Raw genomic sequence first — 26,427 nt, forward strand, 5'->3', positions numbered from 1 at the left:
GGTTGAATTATAACGGTTGCTTGGGAACACCATAAGAACAGACAACCCAATTCTGTTTGAAGAGGGTAGAAGGCAGACAGCAGCTGCCACAACACGCAATTATGAACAGTAGTATGAGCTAAAATAACATACGTTTCCTTCACCTTCTTGTAAGCATAGCTTGGCAGACTTCCCTTTACTTTGGCACTTTTGTCTGCTTCACACTCAGTATCGCCAGCGTGTGTTAATCTCATGTTCACCTCATTTGTCTGTCTCGTCCAAGACATTCCGTCTCCACATACTCAGGGACCTGTTGACTACTTCTGTGCCATGTCAGATGGGGGATTCTTACAGATAACAAAGCCGCTGTATTTAAAGCATTCAGATTTGCCAGACTTTACTGACAGTCTGCCAAGCTACTGTTGACCGACAGTTTTTAACACCTTTGTTCTGATTATTCATTGGTATATGTATTGTCGAGAACAAAACTTGAAAATGTCTGTTTTCAAAGGATCAGATCAGAGAAAAAAGAGCACAAAAAACATTTTTCTGCAAGTGATGCAAAAAGTACACATTTGTATCCACCTGTGAAATGTCTTACACCACCTAAAACTACACAGCTCACTCAAAAAGCATTCAAAATTACAAAACGGTTGGGTAAATGACCCAAATGTGTCCTTTTCACTATTTCACTTATCAAAGCAACATGGATATTCCTGCAGTCCCATCTCTCCCTAAGAGGTAATAATCAGCTTTAATGGAGATGTGTGAAAGTCAAAGAAACATTTTTAGCCATACCTCCAATTTTAGCTTAGACATTCTTGTTGGATCTTTCACCCTGTTCTCATTTTAGTCGAGTGCAAGGTCAAATGTAGGCAACACAACGATTAATCAGACCTTGATGTTTCTCTGAAGCACACCATGGAGAGGCTCAGACTGGCATTCTAAATAAAAAATAAAATGGGCCATCAATCTATCAGTCACACCAGTTTTAAGATTGGCAGGAATGATGCATGAGTCAAGTAAAATATGTGACATATTATTCTATGTCCCTGGTATCTGTCATTGTGTAGGAGTGTGTGTGTGTGTGCGCGCCTTATTGTTCGCGTTGATGGGGGTAACAACAGCCTGACTGAGAGGAATGACAGTATGGAATTTCAGTGGATGTTCAATGGGATCAAAACAACAAACAAGAAAATCAATCAAAATCAAATCAATTTATCATAAGAGGACACTTTCCTTTGAGCTCACTCATTGTGGGACTCTTTTTGATGTGTGCATATATGCACAGGAGAGTGAAAATGTGATAAATATGATAGATATAGATAAATATAACACACACACACACCCATCCATCCATGTAATCATCCCTTTTGATGACTGTAGAATTGAAACTAAATCATCCAGAAATTAATGGCAAAAAGGTTAGAAAAAAAGGTTTTACGTTTTGTGCAAGTTTTATTATTTCATGACACTTTAATTTTTGCATTCCACAAATTAATGAGGAAGGGAGATGTCATGGAAATGTGAAATTAATCACATGTATAAAGTGAAAGGCAGCAAAATCTGGGGCCAAGGAATTTAGGCCTAAGGGAGGTTAAAGGCAAAAGCTTAACGCTAACTAATGGGCTACAACTGAGAGGAACAAAGTAGAACATGCTTTGTACCACAAGGATAAAGTTGATCACACCGTCATAGTTAGTTATAAGTATGAGAGGAGAGTTCAGTATGGGCGAATGCTCCTATAGAGGATCATGTATTTAGTTAATCTCGTTTCTAAATTCCGGCAATAACACTGAAAGTTCACTATTACTCCAAATCACCTTTATATATTCTCAGTTAAGAATTCTATTTTACAAAGTGCTTGAGGTCTTTTCTCCTACACAGTGTTAGAAAGAGGCAGTTATGTTTATATCCTCACTAACAAATCATAATAATTACATTTTCACGTATTCAAGTCACTGAAAATCCAAAAGGATCCATTAAGTCTTTACAAAATAATCCTATTCGTCATATTGCTACTAGAGTTGTTTTAAGTTCCCATATTTATGAACTCGGATCAGTCAAGTAACACCATATTGAAACCTGTAAAATTACCTGGTGCCTGTTTCCATCACAGACGTATCATCGCACAAAAAAAATATATATATTACATCACATTTAGAATTTCATCATAAAATTTTAAATTCTGTTCTCATTTCTATGAAGAAGCATTTTTTTGTGTTAGTTGGATGATGATCAAACAATAAACATTTACTATTTCAGATCACCTAAGTGCTTAAAAATGTGTCCTGTTAGATCCCTTCTTACCTCAGCATCTCTTTTGTGGTCATATAGTTTCCAAATAACAATTACAGCTTGGAGACAAAGGGAAGTCCCTCGTACATGTCGGTCTTGAGCTTGGCCCACTCAGCCAATCTCTGGATGGTGCTCTTCTCCTGGCCCAGCACGCTAGCTGCCTTGTTCAGCTTGGCTTCGTTGCGCTCCAGGTAGCGCTCCCCCTCACTCTTCAGAAAGTTCAGCTTCTCCACACGGCTCTCGTTCAACGGGATGTCCTCACTCATGTAGGGGTTGAAGCGGAAGTAGGTGTCTGGCGGTAGGAGGGCGTCCAGCATGGTGTGTACCTCTGAAATAAGAATAAATGATTTTATTTTTTCAACTTTGATTTTAATTTCAATACACCACTGCAGTGTCGCACACTGCCTGTGATCACACACCTCTTATTTTTGGTTTGTAAACAGTGCAGAGTATCAGCTATATACAAACAGCAATTTGTGAGGGTCATACCCTCTGTATCTGTGGCACTACTGATGACGTTGGTGAGCTTGGTCTTCAGGCTTGTGTAAGTTGTGTTATTCTTGCCCACCGCCTCATACCGTCCAGTGCCGAGTGACAACACACACTGCAGGGGTGTGTTTGGCCACAGACACTTACACTCATGAATGGCCAACGCTGTGGGGTTGTTTATTAGAAGTCCACCATCCTGAAGGAGAAGAAAAGCCAGACAGTTTCAGCATCTTTGCAGTCAACTGCAGTTTACGCAAAAAAAATAAAAAATAAATTTTGTACCTTTGACATGTACCTCTAGTTTGAATATATTTGTTGTGACAGCCTGCAGGGGACAAGCAAGGTGAAGAGGACATGCTGTCCCAGAGCTACAAAGCTTTAAGCTAGAGAAAAAGAATTTCCTGCATCACAGATGTGCTTCACAGGCAAACATTCATTCATTCATTCATTCATCTTCTGCTTTTCCATTTCCTGGTCACAGGGGTTGCTGGAGCCAATCCCAGCTCACATTGGGTGTGGGCAGGGTACACCTTGGACAGGTCGCAAGTCCATCACAGGACCAACATACAGAGAAGAACAACCACTCAGACCTACAGACAATTTAGGGTCACCAATTAACCTAAACATGAATGTCTTTGGACAGTGGGAGGAAACGCACGCGAGCTTGGGGAGAACGTGCCAACTCTGCCCAGAAAGACTACAGGCCCGGGAACCGAGCCGCAGCCGTCTTGCTGTGGGGCAACAGCAATAACCACTATGCCGCTGTGCTGCCCCACTGGCAAACAGTGCTCTTTATTTAAAAGTAAAAAAGAAAGACATTTTATTAGCAGCTCCCAGCAGCTAAAATTGTCCATTTTTGTCATTTGGTTTTCACTAAATAAGCATTTTCACAAGATAATGTCACTAGTTTCATGAAAGAGTTGCTGACCTAAATGATGCCTTCAGTGAGAGAAAGAGGGACAATCAGGCTGAATGGATGCCTGGACTGATTTAGTGCTGAACACTCTTACTAAGTCTTTCCCTTGGTCTGATGCTGGACCTTATCCAAGCACAGAAGTGCTTTTGGCAAGGTCTAATAGAGGCAGAGAGTGTGGCACACAAAAGGTCCAACACTCCCTTGCACAGCAGGGGTAAAGGTCATTTCCACACTGTCAGACGGGATGGGCAATAGAAAAGGCGTTTAAAAAAACATGAATTCTCCATTTCTTCACAGCAGATGCAAAGAATATGTGTCACCTGTAAATCGGTCAACAACAACCAATACAAAAACATGCTCCTCCTATTTATTGGAGGAGCACAAAAAACATGACAATATTTTAAATCCTTTTCTATGAATTGTACTTGAAATATATTTGTGGATTCATATACTTGATATACGTATTCATATATGTCTATGAATAACTTCTGCCCTGGTGCCGTAATGAGACAATACACAAACATATTAGTCTGGGTCTGATTATGAGGCAGTTTTTCCACAAGCTTTAAGTCACTGAAACGCTGGAACACAGTTTCTTAATTTAAGACAGAAGGTTAATTACACAGCTGCTCCTTACCTCTGACCCTCAACCTCTCACTCACATATTTCTATTCAGTACATTTCTACAAGCACATAGAAAACGCTGATATCATTCAAAAAAACAGTTGCTGGAAAATCAGCATCAGGTAAAGGTATTATCATTTAGTTTAGAAAAAAAAACAGTATAGTATAAAAATATTTTGATGTACATTTTTTTTTATTTTTGATGGTGCGAATTGGCAAAATTCTCCTGAGAAATACTGCTGCTATTACTGAAAACATGAGCAGGAGTGAGAATGGTGGGCAACGGCGCTTCAAACTGTTGATAACAAAATAAAATAAAATAACCCCAAACAAACTGCACAGCTCCAAGAGGAATTTGGGAAATAATGCAAACACATACAACTCATTCACTTCGTTCCAGCCATCATACTTTCTCCAAAAACGTCAGTGGAGTATAGATAACACAGGCACAGATAGAGACACAAATACATGAAAGCAAACAGTAATAATCAGCCCTTGAGTAAGCAAATGACATTGTACTCAAGGCAGAAAATTCTTATCATCACAAAACAAGGTTGAGGAATGATTTCAATCTTATGCCATCTGAAACTAAAGCTGCAAACTGACAACCTCAGCTCTTTGGTTATTTTATTCATCAAAAAATATTTCAATAGTTTCAATAAAACTAGAAAATTATCAATGAATTGCTGGAGCTGAGAGTTGCATGAACAATGGTCAAAGTTACTGGCCTTCCCAAAAAATGCAAAACTCCAAGGTGTGTGATTGTCTGAATTAATTGTAAAGGCTTGTCTACTGGGACTTCTTCATTTGGGACTAGTAAGGGATAGAAACACTTGTTAGGAGCAGGGATAAGGCTAATTCTGCCTAAGTAGGTTATCAAAATTGAAGCTAAAGCTTGAGCATAATTGCTGCCCATAAAGACTTCTAAAGATATCTGGCCTAATAATCAAACTTTATGAAATAACACATTAAAATAACTCTAATTTGGCAGCCCCCAGAAAGCTTTAGTGCTTGGATGTAGCATGATAAAATATCACAGTAATGCTAAGTACAATGCATTAACACGTTTTAACAAAAATGAATTGTAACCATAACAATAACAATACAATATAATAATGTAATAATACAGGAATATTAGCAGCCTGATTTCCAGTTACCAACCTGCTGGCATCCAGTAAGCATCCAATAATAAACTTCCAGTAAATAGTCATTACCCTGTATGAGGATGCTCAGGGGTGATATGATCCTCATTATAATGAGTCCACCTTCCCTGTCTTAGACGTCAAAGCTGCTTTCAGATAATAATGATGGCATTGGTAGAATTTTCTCTTATATGATGAATCAAAAACTAACTCTTCCCATTCCCTTTTATGATGACAGGCTAAAGTTAGAAGAGGACAAGGCCTTGTGACATTTAGAGACATAGACTGCGTCCAACAATTCTCTCTCTCTCTACCTCCACCTCACTCTCTTCACTCTCTTGTGATGATTTTTATACATCACATCGATTTTTCACATTATCTACTCAATTTTCAAAGCTGCAATACTTATCTTCCAGCTCTCCAAGATTTACCTGATGGAGGTCTTTTCCCAAGACAAATTCCTGGAAGTAGCCTGGCGCAGCAGAAGAGGCCCTGATAGCCTCCCACATTTTGTGTTTGCAGTCTCCAGGGTAGTGGGACCTCACTCCTGGCATGAGTCTGTAGTTCCTGAACACATAGGCCTTCAGTGGTATACCCCTGTTCACAATTGTGCTTACTGCTGACACCTGGTGGACAAAAGAGATTATTTAAATAGAAAATTGCTAACTCATACACTTTTAATATGACAAATTGGTGCTGTTGTTAACACTTTTCTCTGCAGAGGAACACTTTTTAACATGTGAAATATGAGTGTGTGTCTCTGTATGGGCATGCAAAACAAACTTGAATCAAATTCACCAATGCTCAAATTAGCGGTATGATATGATATAAGGATGTGACTAACTTTAGGACAGTATGGGTCCCTGGCACTCTCAATCATACACCCATCACCCATCCGTTCCCTGGAGGAGACAAATAAATTGATTTAAGGAAAATACCCCTGCATGAGTGTCTGAGTCATTTATTGTGGGCAGGAGGGAGAAAATGTGATTATATGGAGAACAAGTTAGAGCCCTGCTAACTTGAGGATGTTTTCCCAGATTTCGCTGTCATAGAAAGCATGGCTCCACCCCATCTTGACAGTTCCAACAATGACATTCTGTTTGAACACATCTGAGCCCAACTTCCTGTACATCTCCTCACACTCTTCTAGAGGGATTTGAAAAATCCCCAACATGAATGCCAAGATGGCACCTAGAGCAAAGCAACAGGAGTAATGATTAACCATTAAAAACACAAGCTTATAGAAGAGTGGCAGAATAAAATGTTATAATAACAGTGTACCTGTGCTGACTCCACAAATGTAGTCAAACAGCTGGTGGACTCGTTTCCCAGTAAGGGTCTGCAGTTTGTAGAGAGTCTGTAGTGCCAGCAATCCCCTGAAACAAAGTAACCAACTTTATGCAGCTGGACCATTAAAAATTCCTCTTGTTGATGGCTCTATCTATTGGGCCTGTAAAAGTAGTTCTCTGTGTGTATTTTTCTCTTTTACTCTCTTAATTGTAACACTTTAATTTTAATACATTGACAATTTTCCTTCAACAGCTACTGTGAATTCTAGTTTCTGTTTGAAACAGTATTTTCTTTAGCCACGTTTACTTATAAAACAGCATATGTAAAGGAGGCTGTACAATTTTCTACTAACGAGAGACTTTTTTTTAAATCTTTTTTTAAATGTGAAAGACGTCAGATACTTAAACACTCCACCTTGTACCCCCTCCATCTATGGCCAGGACCCGAATTCCTTTGCCTTTGACTGGGTCTGTGTAGCCAACCAGGGCCAGTGCTTCTCTTACAGCTGCCTGGAGAGGAAGGTCTCTGGCCTGGCGTAAACGCAGCAGGCAAGGTAGCACACTCTCCTGAAGGTCAAAATTACACATGGACATACTGACTTTTACATTTCTTAGTTGCAAAAATACTTAAGAACTCTGAAGCCCAACTGACATGACATGAGCTGCAGAAAAAAAAAAAAAAAAATCTAACCTTGATGGCTACACCCCGTGTCTCTGGAAACTCCAGGAGATGATAGCTGAGCTCCTCTACTCGGAAAGTGAGAAGCTTGACATCAGTAACCTTCTGCAGACCTTTCACCAAGGCTCTGGTCCTGTTGTCCACACTCACCCTGGCTATTATCTGGATGACAAATACGCAGCATGAGAAAGAAATCCAAAACATTTAAAAAATATATGAGTCATTCAATACATTATATTGCTGAACCTTACTTTCTGTCTTTGAGTCAGCTGCTGTTGTTTCAGTTTATCCACTTTCTCCTCTTCGATATCTGTCCTCTCTCCTGTTTTCTCTACAGTGGACTCTTCCCTGACAACAGCTACAGGCGTATTTTTCTCAGCTGCTGTTATTTTGGGGTCACCTCTAAATTTGGGGACTAATGGTGCAATGTAATTACCAACAAAGGCCTGAACACTGGGCCTAGGATAGGAGAGATATTGGGTGAAGCCTTTTTTAGTCAAGGTAGTATGCACAGGGATGGATTTAGTTGGATTTCCTGTTGTAGGGGCATCAGAAGAGGGTGTCTCCAATGGATGACTGCGCTTTTCTGATACAGAAGGTGGGACAGGAGAGGTAGTTGGTGCTTTAATATTCTTAGCCTCCGCCACTGGGGATAAAATTGGAATATGATCCCCTGTTTTCTGAGGAGTGAGCTGAGGAACACGTTCAAAAACAGGATCATCCTCTCCTTTATGCTGCTGCAGTGACTTGTTCTCTCCATCTTCTACATGTGTGTCGGTGCCAAAGTAACTATTTATATGCTGAGCCAGAGTTTTGTAGGTCTCATCCATGTTGGTTGAGAGAGCTGTTGGATGAAACAACTGCATTGTTTGTTTTGCCACAGTGGACGATGAGCTTGAGCCAGACATATTTGCCACTGAAGCTAAACTGGAAGCTGACTTCTTGGTGGCAACATAAGGATTTTCTTTAACTTTGGGCAACTGTTTGTCTGGCTCCTCCTCTGCTGCATGCTTCTCGCCGTCTTCCTCTTCATTCATGGTGGTTTTAGGTGGTGAAGGAGCAGATGAATTGTTTGAGGTTAAGGTTTTGGCTTTGACCAGAACTGTTTCTGCATTCGTGCTGCCGACCACAGAGCTGCCAGGCTTGAGGCGGGAGAACTTAGAGATGAGGTCTGTGCTGCCTACTGCCTTGGTGACGCTGTCGAAAGTGATTCTGATCCGCGACATGCGTCAGCTCTTTAAGTAAATCAGGCAACTGGATTACGCTTTAATATTAGTGTGAAATAATGCAGCATACTGGCTGGTGGCCTGCAGTGAGCTACAGCAGATTTAGGACAAAATACATTTTTAAGGGAAAGTATTAACTTGATGCTGCACGTTCCACAGATTCCTGAAAGAAAAAAAAAGTTAAGGGAATTTTCAAAGGAAAATGTGCACACAAATATAAAAAACAAAAGCAGTCAACATGTTACACTGCAAGTAAAAAAAATGGGCCAACAGAGGGCTCCACCCAATTCCGTGCTCATTTTAGTAACCATGGAGACAACCAAACAGATGCTGACAAAAGCTTTCACATCATAGCTTAGAAAAAGGCTTCCTGTCCACTGGCCATTTTTACAAAGGAAATATGGAAGTTAAGGGAGCTTCACCAAATGTACATTTTGCAGCAGAGTCAGGTCTGCTTGTACAATCACTGCTGGACAAACACCGGCGCACCATGGCGAAGGATCCGGAGGATAACACTCCTGACACTGACTGGGTCGCAAGCAAAGACTTCACGGTCGAAGTGGGCAAAAGGCAGATCGGAGAGTACATTCAGACTTGGGGGGTTCAGGCCTGCTGGCTTTACAGCCTGGATTTTCTCTACACGACCGAGGAGGAGCATCACGCCTTCTACCACTACCGGGCCCGCTTCAGCACGCCGACACCGCGGGCGCCCATTCAGGGGACGGCCAGCGTCTTCTTCGTTGTGTGCATCGCGAAAGTCAAACCCCAAACTCTGCCCGTGGAGGTCCGCTTCGTGCTGGAGGCCAACAGGCTGGTGCACACACCGGGGAAGACCCGGTTCACAGAGAAGTGGCTGGCGGAGGTTATTGAGAGCAAGGCTGGGCTCCGAAACGCGGTGGACTTTTGAATGGGGGGAGAAAGCCGCGTGTCTGAATCCTCCTCGAAACAAGTCCAAACTGATATTTAGAAATGACGAGCCAGTTAGAAATAAAATGGCTAAATGGGACAAGCTAGCATCTTGTCGCAATTACTGCAAAGCCAAATGCTAGCCAGGTTCAACGCTACGACGCGGTTTTTGTTAAATTGTGTGTTTATTTAACGATATAAACACCGATGAGTATGATGTTTGGAAGCTAACTTGCTAATAAAGCTAGGGAATGTTTACTAACTACGACCGAATAAGCCGCTGATCGTGGATGAACAGTACAATGTGTATCTACTTTATCCACACAAATTATCACAGAAGAAATAAGTTGTCATCTGCTTACCTCACAAAACGATGACTGTCAGATATGTCGCAAAAATATTTCATTCTATGGGCTGGTTGGAAAAACTAAACAGGAAGAAAAGAGGAAGTGACGTAACACGCCCATTTCAATGCGCAATTCTTTATTTCAGCCACGAGACCGAAAAAGCACAGTTATAAAAAAAACAAAACAAAACACGTTTTAATCAAAGAAAAAACACCATTTAAACATAAACGTCCGACGACATCATGACATTTTACATCGACAAATATGTTGAAATAGCACTTCGACCAAACCGCTGGATGCGTCTTTTTAAAATTATCCCCAGGACTTCATCACGTCTCTCTAATAAACTGTGCTGCTCAATTCAGAGTATATATATAAACAAACACCAGATATCATTTAATGTTAAAATGTTAAAATGTTAATGACATGTTTAATGTCATTAAATGTTCGTTTCTGTGTGACACACGGGGTATTGATTACGTTAATATCTTTACCATGACTGAATTTTTAATGGGCCTGAGTTAAAACATGGTATTCCTGGTGTTCTGTTTCTGAGCTCTTGCACAGCAAAGCCCAGTCAAATAAGGAGGATTTGTTTGTATTTGCATTTTTCCTAGCAATCAGAAACTCAGTGATGATAACATAACATTGGATGTATAGTGTCTTTTTGGCCTATTTAAGTCTTAATCTAATACACTTAAGCAATATCATGCCGAAAAAAGAAATCAATTGCTACAGTTCCCAGACGCACACTTTAAGAAATACATTCCAAAACACAAAAGTCAGTTCTGTAAAGCTCAACAATTGATGAGGTGCTAATGGGAATCAAACACAGCACTGAAGCGTAAGCTATTTGAATGTGACTGCTTGTGAGTCCAGAGGAATGCACAGTCTTTGATGTTACATCCCACAAATCTGGTTCTTTGCATATTAAAAAATGTTCTGGAAAATTCACCCTTACGACTTAATTAATACAATAATACAACATTTTAGCTGCAGGATGGTAAAAAGTCCTCTGTTATTTGAAAAAGCAGATTGAATGACAAGCTACATATATCCTTACAAAGCACACAACAGACTGTTGCTTTTCTATAATTGAAGTAACTCATACTTTCTTTAAAAGGCAAATACAGAAAAGAAGAGAAAAAAATATTAAGGAATAACAAACAGAGAAAATATCAAATGACATCATGTAACAATAGCAATTACAAAGTAACAGAGACAACCTTAAGACAGAGATGAAGAAACACTTTAGGATGATTGCAAGACATAAAAAAACAACAAAAATAACCAAAAATGAATAAGTTAGCATGTGATATAATCACACTATGCAACAGAATCTTGAATATGTAAAAATGATGCCAAGCAAAATGCCACTGTGAAAAAAAAAGAATAATAATAATGGTTATACAGTGCCACCATGTGGAGAGAAGAACTTACTGTTATAATATGGTAAAATGGGGCAATGTTGTAAACATGAAGTTATGTAAAATCAGGCACAGTTACAATGTCTATGTTTTATGTATGTGCAATATGTATGCAAATGTCTCAATGATAACTACTCAAAATCATAACATCCACAATATCGCTTCAAAGTTAAATCAACATTGATGATATATAATCTTCTAAAACTTTCTGTTTCTCTTTAAAAACAGCACCATCCCTCTTCAGCAGAGCTATCTCAGTCTCAAGAGCATGGATTTTAGCCACAGTACTTTCCTCTCTACGATCCAGTTCCAAGATTTTTGAATGCAAACTCAAGATCTTGCCCCAAAGATGATCTTTGTCGGTGTCCGGTCTGCAGTATGAGTGCTCGTAAACAGAAATGTGCTCTCCGTCACTGGGTCCCTCCTCCCCCTGAAGGCAGCTTGTGGATTCATCTTTAACCATTTCCACAGGGATAAAACTAAAAGCCTGGCCCAGTGCTGCTTGCAGAGCAACTACATCCACATTTGCCTCCTCCTCTGAGAAAGGGCCCAGCGGCTCACAGCACAACACCATCACAGTGGAGTCAGAAAACTCTTCAGAAAAGGGCTCATCAAATGGGGACAGTGCAAGGCAACCACTGTCACCTGGCACCTCGCAAGCAGCAGCCTGTACCTCTGACTGGTTTGTGTAACAGGAGATGCCAGTGTCTGACATCAGAGGTAGAGCACATTTCATCTCTGTGTGTTCAGCAACAGTATCTTTTGTTGTGGTTGCCTGGAAATTTTTACATGTTCTGCTCAAAATTAGTGGCCTCTTACTGAGAGCTCCTGTGGGCTCAACGTCTAATGTCCTTGGTTTCACTTTGGGGCTCCTTTTAACGGTGGTCTCATTTTTCTCCTCATCCTGAAATGAAACAAAGAATGCTTGTTAAATGAGATTACACCAAACTCAGAAAAGTATAAGCGCAATACTGTATTACGCTGCATATGTGCAATGCAACTGTCAAGAATTCAGACATAAATGATGCTCAATTGTCAGAAATGCAAAATGTTAACATATTAAAAACAGGCTCGTTGCACACCATAACTTCTTGGCCTTTTGTTCAAATGAAAATGGGCTCATACATTTTGGCATTCACGTTGCACCATTTTTTTTTTTTTTTTTTTAATATGTTTGCGGTGGTCCTGAGCTAAATTTGTGGTGTGCACCAAGCCCGTTCTTAGATAGAAACAGGACAGGACAACACATACGTCCTCAGTGGAAGGAAAGATGGTCGGGATGGCTGTGCTCTTCAAGTAGCGGATTCCCCATCGAATATCGAAGCAGTCCTCTGTGAAATGCTCGCTGCACAGGCACTGATGCCGACTCGGGGTCCACTCCTCCCGCTTCATGTTGTCTACCCATTTCTGGAGCCTTGGCTTGTCTTGCAAGGGAAACCTTGTGGAGGCAGAGAAGGGTAGGGAGACAGACGGATGTCAGTAGGGAAATATCACCCCCACTTATCTTTCATTTCTAAGCTTGCCATTGCTTCTCATTCATTCCAGTGGTCTCTCTATCAGCCCATATGCAATTACAAGATGGGAGACATGGCATTTATTACCACTAAAATTACAGTAATGCCAATGCTGTATATAAGCAATTTCAATATCAACCACAGATGTTCAGACAAATAAGAATGATGCACAAAAAAAAATAAATAAATAAAGAATGCCTCTCTCAGATACACATATACACAAGAGAGCAAACAGAAAACATACGGGTAGAAGCTAATTCTCTTGTGTTCTTGTCCAAATGAACTTCCTCCGCGGTTTCTGCATCCTTTCATAGCGCAGTACCGTGGCATATCTGCGGCGAACCGACATCAAAACGCCTCACTAAAACACGTTTGTAGACAGCGACGTTTTGACAACAACAATCCGGCCCGTCAAAGTGCCACTTCCGGGTTGTCGCTCTCTCGTAGCGGATGTGACGTTTTTGTACGTTATTACTTCTAGTAAAGGTCTCTTTAACGGTACACAAGGAAAGGGCATGTAAAACGAGAATTCCCACATGCATGCCACTAATAGCTAGTTCATGTGAACAAAAAAAACAAGAAAATAAACGTTATATAAAGTATAATAATACTTTCTTGGTTGAAAACATGTTTAGCTCTCCCGCCTTAATCCTAAACGAAGACGGAAATAAACGCAGATAACCATCTTGGCTCAGTTTTAGTGCCTTCGTGGGTAGCCAACATTCTCCACGTGCGCACTGTTTCCACCAATCAGAGCGCGGTGAGTCACGGCGTTCGCCAATGAACCAATCGCGTTGCGAGTCGTGGTGTTAGGGCTCAGGAATGCGGCTAGTCAACAATCGTTAGCTTTCGTTTCCCATCAGCTGGAGGAGCCGACAGCTGAGAGAGAGCCGTCCCCTGGCCGTGCCACCGCGTCTCCAGGTAAATCTCTCCGTCGGGGCGCATTGGTAGCATTTCTTCCTTTGGTCGGGTGTGGCTTCAGCTTTCAACCGACGACAGACAACAAACTGAGAAGGCAGTATATCTGCGTTTCTTCCCTCCACTAAAACAGCGAGTCGTCTTCGTTTCAGTCTAACGTCTGAAAGCTGCCAGCCAACAGGAAGGTTGTTGTTGTTGTTGTTTTCTTTTTAAACGATATATTTTATTTACTGTGGCTGTAGTTTGAAAAGTCGGAACCTGAACTGAAGAAAAATTTTTGACTCTTTTGCGTGTCTTTGGGTTTTCTTTGTGTGACTTTCTTCATTTGTTGGTAGGGAACCTCCGAAAAGGGTGAATAAAGTCTGCCTGTGTAAAATGTGTCAAACCGCTCTCTTCTCTGTTTCTTCGCAGCTGTAGAGGTGTGAAAATCCCCCAGCCGTAAACCAGCACGATGGCAACAGCTCAGTCCGTGTTGCTGTTAGCAGTGCATGTCCTGCTGGTCTCAGAGTTCATCCTGGCCAAGAGGGACTACTACGACATACTGGGGGTGCCCAAAGATGCCACTGAACGCCAAATCAAGAAGGCCTTCCACAAGCTGGCCCTGAAGTACCATCCAGACCGAAACAAGGACCCTAACGCCGAGGCCACGTTCAGGGACATAGCAGAAGGTTAGACACAGCTTTGTTTTATCAACACGCTCTCTCCTGTGTTCCAATCAAACAACCACAGAGTTACAGCTTACGTGTAAATAGTTGAGAAATGCCAGTGGCAGTTCATTTGGAAACAGCTTTGGTTAGGTTAGATAATAGTGTATGTTTTGTGTGACAGTTTGTCCTTATACTGTTCCTCTCTTAAATACATTCCTCAGAGTTATACCAGTTACAACTTGACTTATTTTGGCGGTTAGAAGTATACAATTACAAGACCAGTCTATTTATAGCTACACTGTTGCATTATGGGCCATTCTTAAAAGAAAATTGTGCTTAAAAATTGTGCAACTATCAAATATGTTTGTAACACAAGTGCACTTGTGATTCATGGGCTATATTTTCTACTATTGTCAACAATAAGCAGATAATGCACATTGCTAGAAAATGAAAATTGTTATGATACATTTGAGTGCCAGTGCCATAGCAACCAACATAATAGGTAATTAATTGCGGCTCTGTGTCTTTCAGCATATGAGACGCTGTCAGACGATAAGAAGAGGAAAGAGTATGACCAGTTTGGTCATGGGCCCTCACCAGGGGACGGACACGGAAGAGGTGGCAGCAACTACAACTTTAACCAGCACTACCAGTCCTTCAACTTTAACTTTGATGATATTTTCAAAGACCCTTTTGGTGAGGAACAACGACACCAACACCACTTTCACTCCCACTCCCATACTCACAGTGAAGCCCATTCAAAGAGACACTTTGACAGCCACTTCCAGGCCCACCGGGAGGCCATGAACAGGCAGAAGAGACAGTTTCAGCAGGGTGGTTTCAGTGGTGGTCTCTTTGATGACATGTTTGAGGACTTGGAAAAGATGTTCTCCTTTAACACTCACAGTTCCAGGACTGAAAGCAGATTCCAGAGCTCAGGAAAGCAGCACTGCAGGACAGTGACTCAGCGTAGGGGCAACATGGTAACCACCTTCACTGACTGCTCTTGAGACAAGCAATAATTGTGCTCTACAGAGGGCAGCCACTTGGGATACTAATAAGCATTTATCAGTGGTTTTGGAATTGATTGGTAATTTATCACACAATGAAACAGAAAATGTTTTTTTGTGGCTTCTATAATTTTTTTGTATAATTCTCTCCAGGAACAAATATCCAAGCTGGCCTGATGAACGGCTGCTTCCTAGCAATAATTCACTCACATGATTGCTCATAGCACAGAAGTAAGTCATTAAGATACCTCTTCATTACTTAGCTTTCCAGGTTCATAAAGTTTACTTGTGTTTATTTTTACGATGATACAATCTCCCAGACTCAGGTGGGGCCTAAAGCTAAAACAATATATCAATGAAACAGATTTTTTTCCCCCACTTGTGAGCAGTTAGGCAATAAGATTTTTTTTTTTTTTTCCCCCAACATCAGCTGTAACATTGAAAAATGTCCATGCAGCTAGTCAGGCCATGCTATCATTGTACCCTCAACAACATTAACGTTTTGCTAATATTAGACCATGCTGTGGTGAATTTAGCATTGTGTACTGCTAGATTTGTACGGCTTGTTTCTTGGTTTTTTTTTTCATTAGCTTAAACTATTTGGATCTATAGCACTTGCATCAAGTTTTGCTGTGAAAATGGAGCTTTACATCCCAAGATGTGTGCAAGTTGGCCATTATCAACTGTTACCTCATTGTAGTTTCTATCTACAGAGCGCTATCTACCTTCACTCAGTCAGAGCCAGAAAATAACATCAGACCCATGGTATATACTGGTGAACTTAGCCACGGAGAATGCAGGTTTGCTGTCTCAGCTGTAATCATGGTTACAAAAGACCGAAATTTGTTTGTCAGTGGAGATGATTGGTCTGAAACGTTTGCTGAACTGACCATAATGTGCAATATTTAGCTCTTTTGCTCTTCATGTTGCCTATCTTTCAGAGACAGTGCTATGTTAATGTCATTGTCTGATGTCTGCACTTTGTTAGTGTGTGCGAGCGAGTGTATGTATGTGTGTATGTCAGCACATTGAGTGCCCTGAATGTTTATGATTGGTTGTGTAATGTTTGAATAATTAATAAAAAGCTACAAGCACAAATACATAGTTTTCTCTTAGTAGATTGTTTATTATTTCAGGTAATATGATACACACCAGTGTAATCTCTTCAGAGCCAACAACTGAAACAGTGAGCTAGAAAAGAAACTGACTTGGAAAATTTTTTAAACATTAATATAAATGAGTTGGGGCATCACAATGGGTGCAAGCTTATTGCATGTACTGGAAGTGAGCAAATCTGTGTGAACTAAGACAAAACTTAGTTAAGACAAGATACAAGTGTAATTTAAAAAATAATAACCATGAGGAAAGCAGCAAGTCCAAACATTTCACACATGCTGACGTGCACAGCTCCATCAGAGCCTGTTAAACAGCTGTAGCAAACTGAGGAGGAAGTCTGGCTGCATGATTGGCTGTAGAGGACGACAATCCATCCTCTCCACCCGCACCGGACCCCGGAGACATTTTCCCCCTTTAGCACCTCCTGGCATTATTTGGTGCACACGGCCTGAAAAGGAGACATGACTAATCAAACCCACACAGAGTTGCCAACTTCAGCCCCCTTTAGCGGTATTATTCTCATCATAGGACAGAAAGCACACATCGCCCTGCAGCTCTGACTGAGTGAGCCGCGTCCCAAAGGCAGCCAGAGCAGAGAGACCATCGGACTGGAAGAGGACTCGCGCACGCGCAAAGCCGCCGCCGATCCCGCCCTGGATGTAAATACAAGGACGTTTGGTTACGACATTTTCTAAATTCTAACATTCAACAACACAGGACAACGTGGCTCCCGACAAAGCATTAAAGTCGTTAAGGTATTTAGTAACAAAGTTATGGCCTATGTCAATGGCGCAAAAAAAAAAAAAAAAAAAAAAAATTCAACATAAGAAAGTTAATTTGTAGCTCGAAATAAATTTAAGTCGTTTTTTTTTTTTTTTTAAACTCACTTCTTGTCTTTCCCACGACGTTAGACTCCTCCGGTGTCATTACAATCATGCGGCTATAGTAAACAAAGTATGTAAATTAAGTGATGACGTAAGCGTCTTTTGGGACAGCCTAAAAGCTACTTTATTTACAGCAGTTGGCGACGCTGCCGCCTCAGCCTTGGAGTTAGAGTAACAAGAGCTCACCTTCAGAAACCTGCCTGTAGACTCATCCTACAAGACGAAGAACTGCAAAGATCTCCAATATGAAAGCTGAAGTAACACTCAACAATGGAGAGAAGATGCCTCTTGTTGGTCTGGGAACATGGAAGGTAAGGCTGACTGGTCGACCCTGGCTGTCATGAATAAATAAACAAATAAATACAGTATATATTAATAATTACAGCGCTATTATTGCATTTAAGGGGCAACAACTGCATTATAATATATTACAATATATATTGTAATGAATAGCTTCACTTTACTGACTGACAGGAATATTAACTTTCTATCAAGGTGGATAAACATTGTATTTTTGGTGCATGGTGAACTCTGCCCAACTTCATGACTATAGAACGAGGTCCTAAGTCCAGGTGCTTTCGATTTGATTATTGGCCGGGTATGACTATGACCTGGATGAATGAGAATATACACAGACACAGGAGAAGGTATTCTGATTTTAGCAGTCTTGAAAAAAACATCTCCTGGATTCAATTTATGTAACACAAATTATTTCATACATATTCATTGAAGATATTTAACTGATAAAGCCACAGCAACACACGAAAGACAGACATCACTGTCACTGCATTTGACTGATGTGTTTCAAAATGTGCAATTCCTTTCTCTGTATCACTGTGCCCTTGCAGGCAGAACCAGGACAGGCCACTGAGGCTGTGAAACAGGCTATAAGTGTTGGTTACAGGCACATCGATGGTGCTCATGTGTACGAGAATGAAAAAGAAGTTGGGGCTGGAGTTCGTGCCATGATTGACCAGGGAGTTGTCAAGAGGGAGGATCTATTCGTTGTCAGTAAGGTACAGTTGATAATCTCACAACGGCTTTTTATATCCTGTAAGTAATGTAAGTCTTCCTCTCTCTGTCATGAGTAATACAACATCCTGTCTGGAATTAAAGACTTTCTGTTATTTACATTGGAACAATATGGTATGTGGTAAATGTAAAATGGATTAAAACATTTCCACCATCACACCTATATCAATTCTTCTTTTTTTTTTAACAGCTGTGGTGCACCTTCCACCTTCCATCTCTGGTGAAGGGGGCATGTGAGAAGACTCTCAGTGACCTCAAACTGGACTACCTGGACCTTTACCTCATGCACTTCCCTATGGGAGTCAAGGTCTGAATGACACAGTCCAACCTCTCTCTATCCTTTCAAGTGAACGACTTCCTGAGTTTGGACTGAGGGGTTTCCTAGTTCAACCTTTCCTAATTCATGTCCTGACTAATACTTGTTTTTTTTTTTCTCCAGCCAGGTGATGATTTTTTTCCCCTCGATGTAAATGGCCAGGTAATTTCTGATGGCAGCAACTTCTTGGACACTTGGGAGGTAATTTTAAGTGGTGTAGAGCTAAATGTCTGTGAAAGCTGCATCGTTAATAACAGTGTGTAATCTGTCTGAAAGGCTATGGAGAAGCTGGTGGATGCTGGGTTGGTCAAGGCTATCGGGATCTCCAACTTCAACAAAGATCAGATTGAAGCTGTTCTCAACAAGCCAGGCCTGAAGTACAAGCCTGCCAACAACCAGGTCTGAAAGCAAAGCTTCCAACATCAACTACAAAATAGCGCAAAATATCAGATGAAAACAATGAAAGCTAAAGCATGTAGGTGTTTCCCCAGATCGAGTGCCACCCATACCTGAACCAGGAGAAGCTCATCAACTACTGTCACTCAAAGGGCATCTCGGTGACAGCCTACGGTCCCCTGGGTTCCTCTTACAGGCCCCGGTGAGAGGCTATTCCGCACATCACACGCAGCTCTGATTAAAAAAAAAAAAAAAAAAAAAGTGTCAACACCTCCTATTTCAAAAGCATTAACTGTCATTCATTTTCACAAAAAAAGGGCGTCGGCTGATGAACCCTCTTTGCTGGAGGAACCTAAGATTAAGGCCATTGCTGAAAAGTACAACAGGACTGTAGCACAGGTAGGAGCAAAACATCAATATGGTTTTTCTTCTTTTTGCAAGAATGTAATTTTAATATCACATGGAGCTAAGTTTGTTTACTTACTTTATTGATTTAGTTCTCTTAACTGAAGCATATGCAAAACGATCCAATTTGTAGTTCAAAGCTTTTATAATTAAACTACATTTATACTTAAATTGGATAACTGTAGATCACATACCGAACCGCAGTAGGAGGAGAGCATAGGAACAGAAGAGATGTCTTGTTATTGTAGTGACGTGTTTCAGCCTTAGGGTTGCACATGAAAAGCCCCAAAAGTCACAGCGGGCTTTGTCTGAGCTGTCACATGGTGGATGAGAACATGGTAAATCGAACAGTACATTATTATCTTGGCATTTGTCGACCCACTGAAAATGTGGTCATGTGATGATGATCTGAAAAAATGTCTACAATAATTTTTAAAATGTCTTTTAAACCAGGTTCTCATAAGGTTCCAAATCCAGAGAAATGTGATTGTGATCCCAAAGTCAGCAAACCCCCATCGAATCAAGGAAAATTTCCAGGTACATCAACTTCAACCTCAAAACCCAAAACTCACTGAGCCCGAGAGAGTTTAGACTTTTGAGATTTTAGTGGTGCGCTACATTTCCAGCTTAGCATTAGCCGTTTTTAGTGGTTTGTCGGAGGTTTTTAGTTCCTGCTTTTCCCCTCTCAGGTGTTTGACTTTGAGTTGAGCGAAGAAGACATGAAGATCCTGCTCAGCTTGAACAGGAATTGGAGAGGATTCCCAATGACGTGGTGAGAAGAGGGCAAAACACAACATTGTCATTTTAAGGAGGATTCCCCTAACTTTCCTTCTCATCCCTACAGGGCCTCAAAACACAAGGACTTCCCTCTGAATACAGAATACTAACCCATCAGACAACGAGCTTCAGTTCCTGCTTTCGTCTACTAATTTTCTTCACATTCCACATCATGATGTCCAATCACCTGCCTGGCTAATGTGCTCATCAAGCCAACCCCAGAAAAATGGTTTATACCTCTGGAGGTTGTCCGTATTTTATATCTCCAAAGCGCTAATTAAACAGGTTGCTTGTTGTGTAAAAGTAAACATTTCCCATTTCTAAAAGGACAAATTTTGCAAGTTCTAATTGCACTATGCTGAGTTGGCAACAACATATTTTTGAGCACGTGGAGCTGTTCTCTTTTCAAGCTACTTTCGTGTAAACAGAGTAGAAGGCAAAGGGTTGGGAGACAAGAGATTACAAACCAGAAGAAGCTATAACATAATTAATGATTAATGTTAAACTACTGCCATAAGAGTTTCCATTTATCCTTATAACTCCTTTCCATTCTGCATTTTTAACTGATTGTGTAAAATTTTAACTCACTTATTTTTTTTCTGTATTTAAGTGACCCTGCCTGTAATTCCTTTATATGTAAAACATCGACTTGGGCCTCAGAACTTTCTGCTCACTCACCCTGGACAAACTCAGTTTCCTACTCCCGAGGAGAGTAATAGATACCCACTGGTGTTTCTCATTAATCTGGACAGTCTCATCTAGTTTACTATGCACCAAGACTCAGCGGTCAGTTTGGCCAACCATTGGGACCTGAAACTGAATTATAACATGTGACCAAAAGCTATTATAATTATGTGTCATAATGAAATTTAAGGCTAGCAGGTCAAAACAAACTTTAGTGCCCTCTGAGAATGGAGCATTTCAAACCACATGTAATTGCGGTTGTGTATCTGTGTGTCAAACATAAGCACATGTGCAGTGGCACTCACACACACACAGTTAGCATTTCTGCCTTCTAGTGGAAGTGGGAGGAATCACCACCAATGGGCTGTGTGCAAAACTCACACCACCTTGTTTTATTTTCCCCACAGGCCTTTATTGTAGTGCTTGCAATGCTACCAAAGTAGCTGATAAGGGAAGTGCACATGATTCTTTTGTAACACACATGATCACAAACTGGCACATATGACTCACAGATCATAACGGAAAATACTTAGTGAAAGGGAAAACGTGCTCAGCAGCCAGGATGTCAGAGACAGGAGTGCTTATGATTTTGAAATGAAAGTTACCAAGTAACTAAGGTTATATTCCAAGGCACTAATCCTTCTACCCAGCTAAAATATTTGCTATGGAAGAAATTAGAAGGAAAATTACAATTAGCCAACGTGTTTCGATGTTTGATACATCAAACCATATGGATGTATCACATAAGTGCTACAAAAATATATCCTGAGTTAAATACCAATTTCATCTTTTGAGAAGATAATTCACTGTCTTTTTTTTTCGTCTTATTTGTAACATGGAAGATATAAAACTGAGGTAAATAAGTGAATTGCTCCTGTTAAAATCCTTGTATCTATACTGTATATGGCACAAACATATGCTCAGTAATTTTAGGATTCACTCTGCATAAAAAAAAAGCAAGCAAACAATAAAACTGACATAACATTGAAGTGTAAATCTCAAACCCAGAATGGAGTGGCTAAGCATACTGAATGTAAATATATATTTGCAGTATGTGTAAATACCTGAAGATCAGATAAACAACAAAGGAAAATTTTTTTGTTGTTGTTGTTCTTGGGAAATGTAAAATGAGAGCAAAAATCCAAAGTAAAGTTGCACATTGAAACATGTAAAGATCAGCAACCTGTGGATAATTAGTGCTTCTCAGAATTCAGCATTGAATGGATAATCCTTGTGCTTTGTGCTCCTATGGTGAGGGACAGAGAGAAAGAAAGAGAGAGAGAGAAAATAATTGTATTACACAAAACATCATCTGTGCCATAGAAGAAAGAAAACCAAAAGTACACAATGATATATAATCTCACCACTGCATGGGGCAGCACCTCCAGTTCCTGTTGAATCCTGATATACTTTTAATTTCCTCCTCAGTTAGTTCAAAATCAAACACCTGCAATGATTTAAACAACAGTTTTCATGCATCACCAGTAGGGAAAGCAAGCAGACGGAGGGATAATCCCAGAAAATATTTCAACAATTCATCTGATAATTACTTGGAAATTCTCCTGAATGCGATGAGGCGTGATGGACTTGGGGATCACGATCACGTTCCTCTGTATATGGAAGCGGATCAGGACCTGGCAGGGGAGTTGGAGGAAGGGTATACACATGTGAACGTGATCAGTGTAATAATAGCTGGGACCATTCGTATGGTATTTAAACTCATCCACATTTTTTGGTTAATGTGTACTATGAATGGGTAAAAAAAAAAGTCTGAATATATGCCTCAAGACCGACAAGGAACAAGTCTCTTGTTCATACCATGCTTTGTTCTGTCCAGTTTAATTTTTAATCATTTTGAGCTATTTCCATTGCTGTACCTGAGCAGCTGTCTTCTTGTACTTTTCTGCAATGGCTTTAATAGCTGGATCTTCCAGAAGTGACGGGTCTTCTGGTTTAGCCCTGCAATTTTAATACTTAATTAAAAAAGGACCTACAAACATTTCATTACCCTGAAATGTTGTGGAATTGTGGAAACAATTCATAGAAGCGTTTCATCTGAATCACACACCATATTAAAGGTGGGTCATTGAGAATTACGACATTATATATGCTAAGATAAAAACCAATATTATGCCCCACGGGCGCAAAAAAGGGGAACAGCAGTCACAAGACAAAACTGACCAAAGTGATGACAGCTGACTACACAGGCAAGGCGGGGTAAATACTATTATTTTGTGATCATGGTTGTGCTTACAGACCAGGGTCTGTCTGGGGAGCCCAGCGGGCTGTAGGCAGTCACTGAGATGCCCTGTGAGTGGCAGTAGTTGATCAACTTTTCCTGGCTCAGGTATGGGTGGCACTCAACCTACAGCAGCGGGACAAGCATACAGATCTTTCATTACACAAACCTCTCATGTTATTCAGGTCTTCCAAAGATATTTCATAGGAACATGTGAATTATATTAAATATACAGAGTGTTATACATTCATGGTTTAACATTAGCCTCATTTCATCATTCAGTTATTTTTTAATTATATTTTGGATTCTTTCTAAACTTTAAATGACCAAAATTAAATTTTTTTAAATTCCCTCAAATCTATAATGTCTTTCTTAGTACAAAGACCTGATTTGAAACATATAATTTACAATTTTCCACCATAAATGAAGCACAAAAGTACATTTGTATGGCAGTTACGGTTACATTCAGTGGATGTGCAACTTTTCTGTTCCATGTTTTATGTGTACGGTGGCAAAGGGTAGAGGGAAAAGGGTGTGGTAATCTAATATACAACACAACACAAGACAGTAATGGGGAATGATGTTTCTGGGAAAAAAACAAAACATAAGGTCAGGCCAGCTAATTGCTCTAGCCTCAGGGGGGAACTGTTCTGGGCTCTTAAAGTTTAACAGCAGATTTTCATCTTAGACCTGATATCAAGAGACAGATAATGCTATTATGACCTCTCCTCCTTTAAGAACAGTACTAATGCTTGTGTTTTATTCCATCTTTAGAGTGACTTGTCTTATATGACAAATCAGCTGTTGCCCAATATGAGATCCAACATTGTTTTCAGGATCATTCCAGTTCAGAGGTCCATTTGTTAATATTTTAATTGTACCGTAAATACTGTATTTGTCGCACTATAAGTCGCCCTTAAAATCCTTATCGGCAGTGTGCCTCATGCATGAATTGTTGTTGTGCTTACTGACCTCGAACCAATTTTATGTGGTACACTATGCTCAAAAATTTGTCAAAATATTTTAGTGCGGCTTTGATAAGAGAAGAAGCCGCTCCGCTTGATGGATTATCGGAGCATTCCCAGCTGACACAGGGACGTTGTGTTAATGTTGGTCCTTGGTTGGATATGGGTTGCAACATCAGACAATGCTAGATAACTAATTATGTAGTGCTGGCAAGCAACCATCATCCAACATTTAGTCTGTGTTACTTTACTATAATTAGATGTCAAGCCAATGTTAGTTTTTAACGTAAAACCAATTTTAAAATCCTAACCAATTTAAGTTCTTGAGATAGATTTGGCTGTTTTGCCTACAGCAGTATAAGTCACCACTGAATGGGGTTTCACTACCCTTATTGTGGTGAACCAACAGCCTGGAAAGACACACACGCTTCAGGAAGCTTCAACACTAGTTTCCTAGAGAAATTGTTTTATTGCCCTACTTGTCAAGTATTAATTGTTGAAAGATGAAATTGCTTGGCTAGCGTACCTGGTTGTTCGCAGGCTTGTATTTGAGGCCTGGCTTGTTGAGAATGGCTTCAAGCTGCTCCTTGTTGAAGTTGGACACACCAATAGCTTTGACCAATCCGGCATCCACCAGCTCCTCCATTCCCTGATCAAAACAGCTGGCTGAGATCAGGTTTATCTCTTTTAATCCTCCATTTGATGGCTGAGGTGAGTGAGTGGTCTATTTAACTTACCTCCCAGGTCTCTGTGAAGTAGCTATCATCATCAATTAACTCTCCTTCACTGTCCATAGGGAAGTCCTCATTTCCAGCCTGTGGCATGACAAAAGAACAATACCTTTAAGCTTGCACTACAGAGTTATGTTGCAGTGATCTTCAAATGTACCTTACATAACATTGTAAAAAGCAACACAACATAGCGAATCCTCACACAGAGACTCCCCCCACACCTGTGTAAGAGGAGACACTAGTTTGTCTACCTTGAAACCCATTGGCCAGTGCACAAGGTAGAGGTCCAGATAGTCCAGTTTAAGGTCGCGGAGTGTGTTCTCACAGGCTTTCCTTACATTGGACTTCTCATGGAAAGTACACCATAGCTATGAAATGAAAGGACAGTCATGGGTGAGCAAGCACATAAACCCAGTATGGGGAAAAAAAAAAAACCACACACACACAAAAAAAAAAATCAAACTGCAAACAATGAGTGTTAATTTCAATGTTTGGTGTGCGTGTGGGATGTTGACATGTTCACACACTTTATTTACCAACGTCTCACCTTGCTGACTATGAACAGATCCTCTCTCTTCACCACGCCATCGTTGACCATGGCCCTGATACCTTCTCCCACCTCCGTCTCATTGTGGTAGATGTAAGCTCCATCGATGTGCCTGTAGCCTGCTGAGATGGCTGCTTTCACTGCTTCGTTCACCTTCCCAGGGGCAGACTAAGAGCACAGCACTGGTTAGTCACCCAGTTGGTTACAGTTGAACATCTTGTAGCACCCATCAGGTCCTCTAAATGAACAGCATGGCAACAAACTCTGTACACTTGTGTCCAATATAGAGACAGAGAGAGGGAGCTTTAGTTTACATTGTGTGAGGTGAAATCTGCACCTGATCCATTAACTTGTAAAATAATAGCAAATGTATTTGCACTTGACGACAGCTGTTGAAAACGAAAGAAGGGGCTTTAAGGACAAAGTTACACTTTTGGCTGTAGCCTATAAAGATCTGCGGCCTCGGTTCAAATCAATTACAGGTTGCGCAACTTAATGTTACGCGAAACAATCAGTGTTTTCTGCAAAGTTCACTGAGCCAGAAGAGAAAACCATGAAGAAGAAAATGCAATTACATGCGTGTTGATGCTGAAATGCCAGCAGGAGGTTAAAGGAAGTGTACCTTTATCGACTCTCAGCTGCACTTTCTACAGCCGCGTCGAGCTAACTAGCATAACTAACAGATCTAACTAACCGAAGTCAGGCCAGACAGTAGAGTTAAAAAAAAAACAAAAAAAAAAAACAAAACAAAAACAAAACGCACCTTCCAGGTCCCCAGTCCGACAATGGGGATCTGTGCCCCGGTGTTCAGCTTCAGAGTAGTTGCCATTTCTCCAAAAGACGAGAGGAACCTGTGTGGACTTGATTTCGGCGAAAGCAGAAAACGATGAGCTCAGCACTTCAGGCGGAGAGCGGCACCCC

The 26,427-nt window shown here is 40.6% G+C and overlaps 5 protein-coding genes and 1 long non-coding RNA gene across 8 annotated transcripts; 2 read left to right on the plus strand and 4 right to left on the minus strand.

The window, feature by feature from the left end:
• Positions 1-1,345: 1,345 nt before the first annotated feature.
• On the minus strand, positions 1,346-9,979 carry pnpla8 (patatin-like phospholipase domain containing 8). The gene is made up of 10 exons (XM_029495180.1): positions 9,914-9,979; positions 7,671-8,808; positions 7,432-7,581; positions 7,156-7,307; positions 6,733-6,827; positions 6,471-6,642; positions 6,293-6,350; positions 5,880-6,074; positions 2,767-2,962; positions 1,346-2,605 (listed from the first exon to the last, which is right to left on the minus strand). The coding sequence occupies exons 2-10, from the start codon at positions 8,643-8,645 to the stop codon at positions 2,331-2,333; spliced, it is 2,268 nt and encodes a 755-aa protein (XP_029351040.1). The 5' UTR covers positions 8,646-8,808; positions 9,914-9,979; the 3' UTR covers positions 1,346-2,330.
• Positions 9,980-10,064: 85 nt separating this feature from the next.
• LOC115037025 (THAP domain-containing protein 5) lies at positions 10,065-13,250 on the minus strand. The gene is made up of 3 exons (XM_029495482.1): positions 13,084-13,250; positions 12,577-12,763; positions 10,065-12,229 (listed from the first exon to the last, which is right to left on the minus strand). The coding sequence occupies exons 1-3, from the start codon at positions 13,167-13,169 to the stop codon at positions 11,495-11,497; spliced, it is 1,008 nt and encodes a 335-aa protein (XP_029351342.1). The 5' UTR covers positions 13,170-13,250; the 3' UTR covers positions 10,065-11,494.
• Positions 13,251-13,662: 412 nt separating this feature from the next.
• On the plus strand, positions 13,663-16,507 carry LOC115036937 (dnaJ homolog subfamily B member 9-like). Of its 2 annotated transcripts, none has more exons than XM_029495355.1 (3): positions 13,663-13,760; positions 14,169-14,425; positions 14,936-16,507. In XM_029495355.1, the coding sequence occupies exons 2-3, from the start codon at positions 14,209-14,211 to the stop codon at positions 15,412-15,414; spliced, it is 696 nt and encodes a 231-aa protein (XP_029351215.1). In that variant the 5' UTR covers positions 13,663-13,760; positions 14,169-14,208; the 3' UTR covers positions 15,415-16,507. The 2 variants fall into 2 exon arrangements, with proteins under 2 accessions (XP_029351215.1, XP_029351214.1); XM_029495354.1 differs by lacking the exon at positions 13,663-13,760 and adding an exon at positions 13,775-13,942.
• A 62-nt stretch (positions 16,508-16,569) lies between these two features.
• On the minus strand, positions 16,570-20,079 carry LOC115036522 (uncharacterized). 2 transcript variants are annotated; one of them, XR_003840415.1, is made up of 5 exons: positions 19,758-20,079; positions 19,272-19,392; positions 17,601-17,749; positions 17,418-17,470; positions 16,570-17,183 (listed from the first exon to the last, which is right to left on the minus strand). It is a non-coding gene; the product is annotated as an uncharacterized LOC115036522 (long non-coding RNA). The 2 variants fall into 2 exon arrangements; XR_003840414.1 differs by having other exon boundaries at positions 17,418-17,749.
• On the plus strand, positions 16,965-22,179 carry akr1b1.1 (aldo-keto reductase family 1, member B1 (aldose reductase), tandem duplicate 1). Its single transcript, XM_029494708.1, has 11 exons — positions 16,965-17,285; positions 17,549-17,725; positions 18,263-18,430; positions 18,637-18,753; positions 18,886-18,963; positions 19,039-19,161; positions 19,254-19,360; positions 19,476-19,557; positions 20,017-20,100; positions 20,253-20,335; positions 20,408-22,179. The coding sequence occupies exons 2-11, from the start codon at positions 17,660-17,662 to the stop codon at positions 20,448-20,450; spliced, it is 951 nt and encodes a 316-aa protein (XP_029350568.1). The 5' UTR covers positions 16,965-17,285; positions 17,549-17,659; the 3' UTR covers positions 20,451-22,179.
• On the minus strand, positions 20,179-26,427 carry LOC115036519 (aldo-keto reductase family 1 member B1-like). Its single transcript, XM_029494707.1, has 10 exons — positions 26,270-26,427; positions 25,507-25,674; positions 25,211-25,327; positions 24,966-25,043; positions 24,755-24,877; positions 23,283-23,389; positions 22,902-22,983; positions 22,575-22,658; positions 22,389-22,471; positions 20,179-22,270 (listed from the first exon to the last, which is right to left on the minus strand). Exons 1-10 carry the CDS (start codon positions 26,333-26,335, stop codon positions 22,228-22,230), a joined length of 951 nt encoding a protein of 316 aa, XP_029350567.1. The 5' UTR covers positions 26,336-26,427; the 3' UTR covers positions 20,179-22,227.

This window comes from Echeneis naucrates, chromosome 23 (genome assembly GCF_900963305.1).
Source record: "Echeneis naucrates chromosome 23, fEcheNa1.1, whole genome shotgun sequence".
Taxonomy (NCBI): domain Eukaryota; kingdom Metazoa; phylum Chordata; class Actinopteri; order Carangiformes; family Echeneidae; genus Echeneis; species Echeneis naucrates.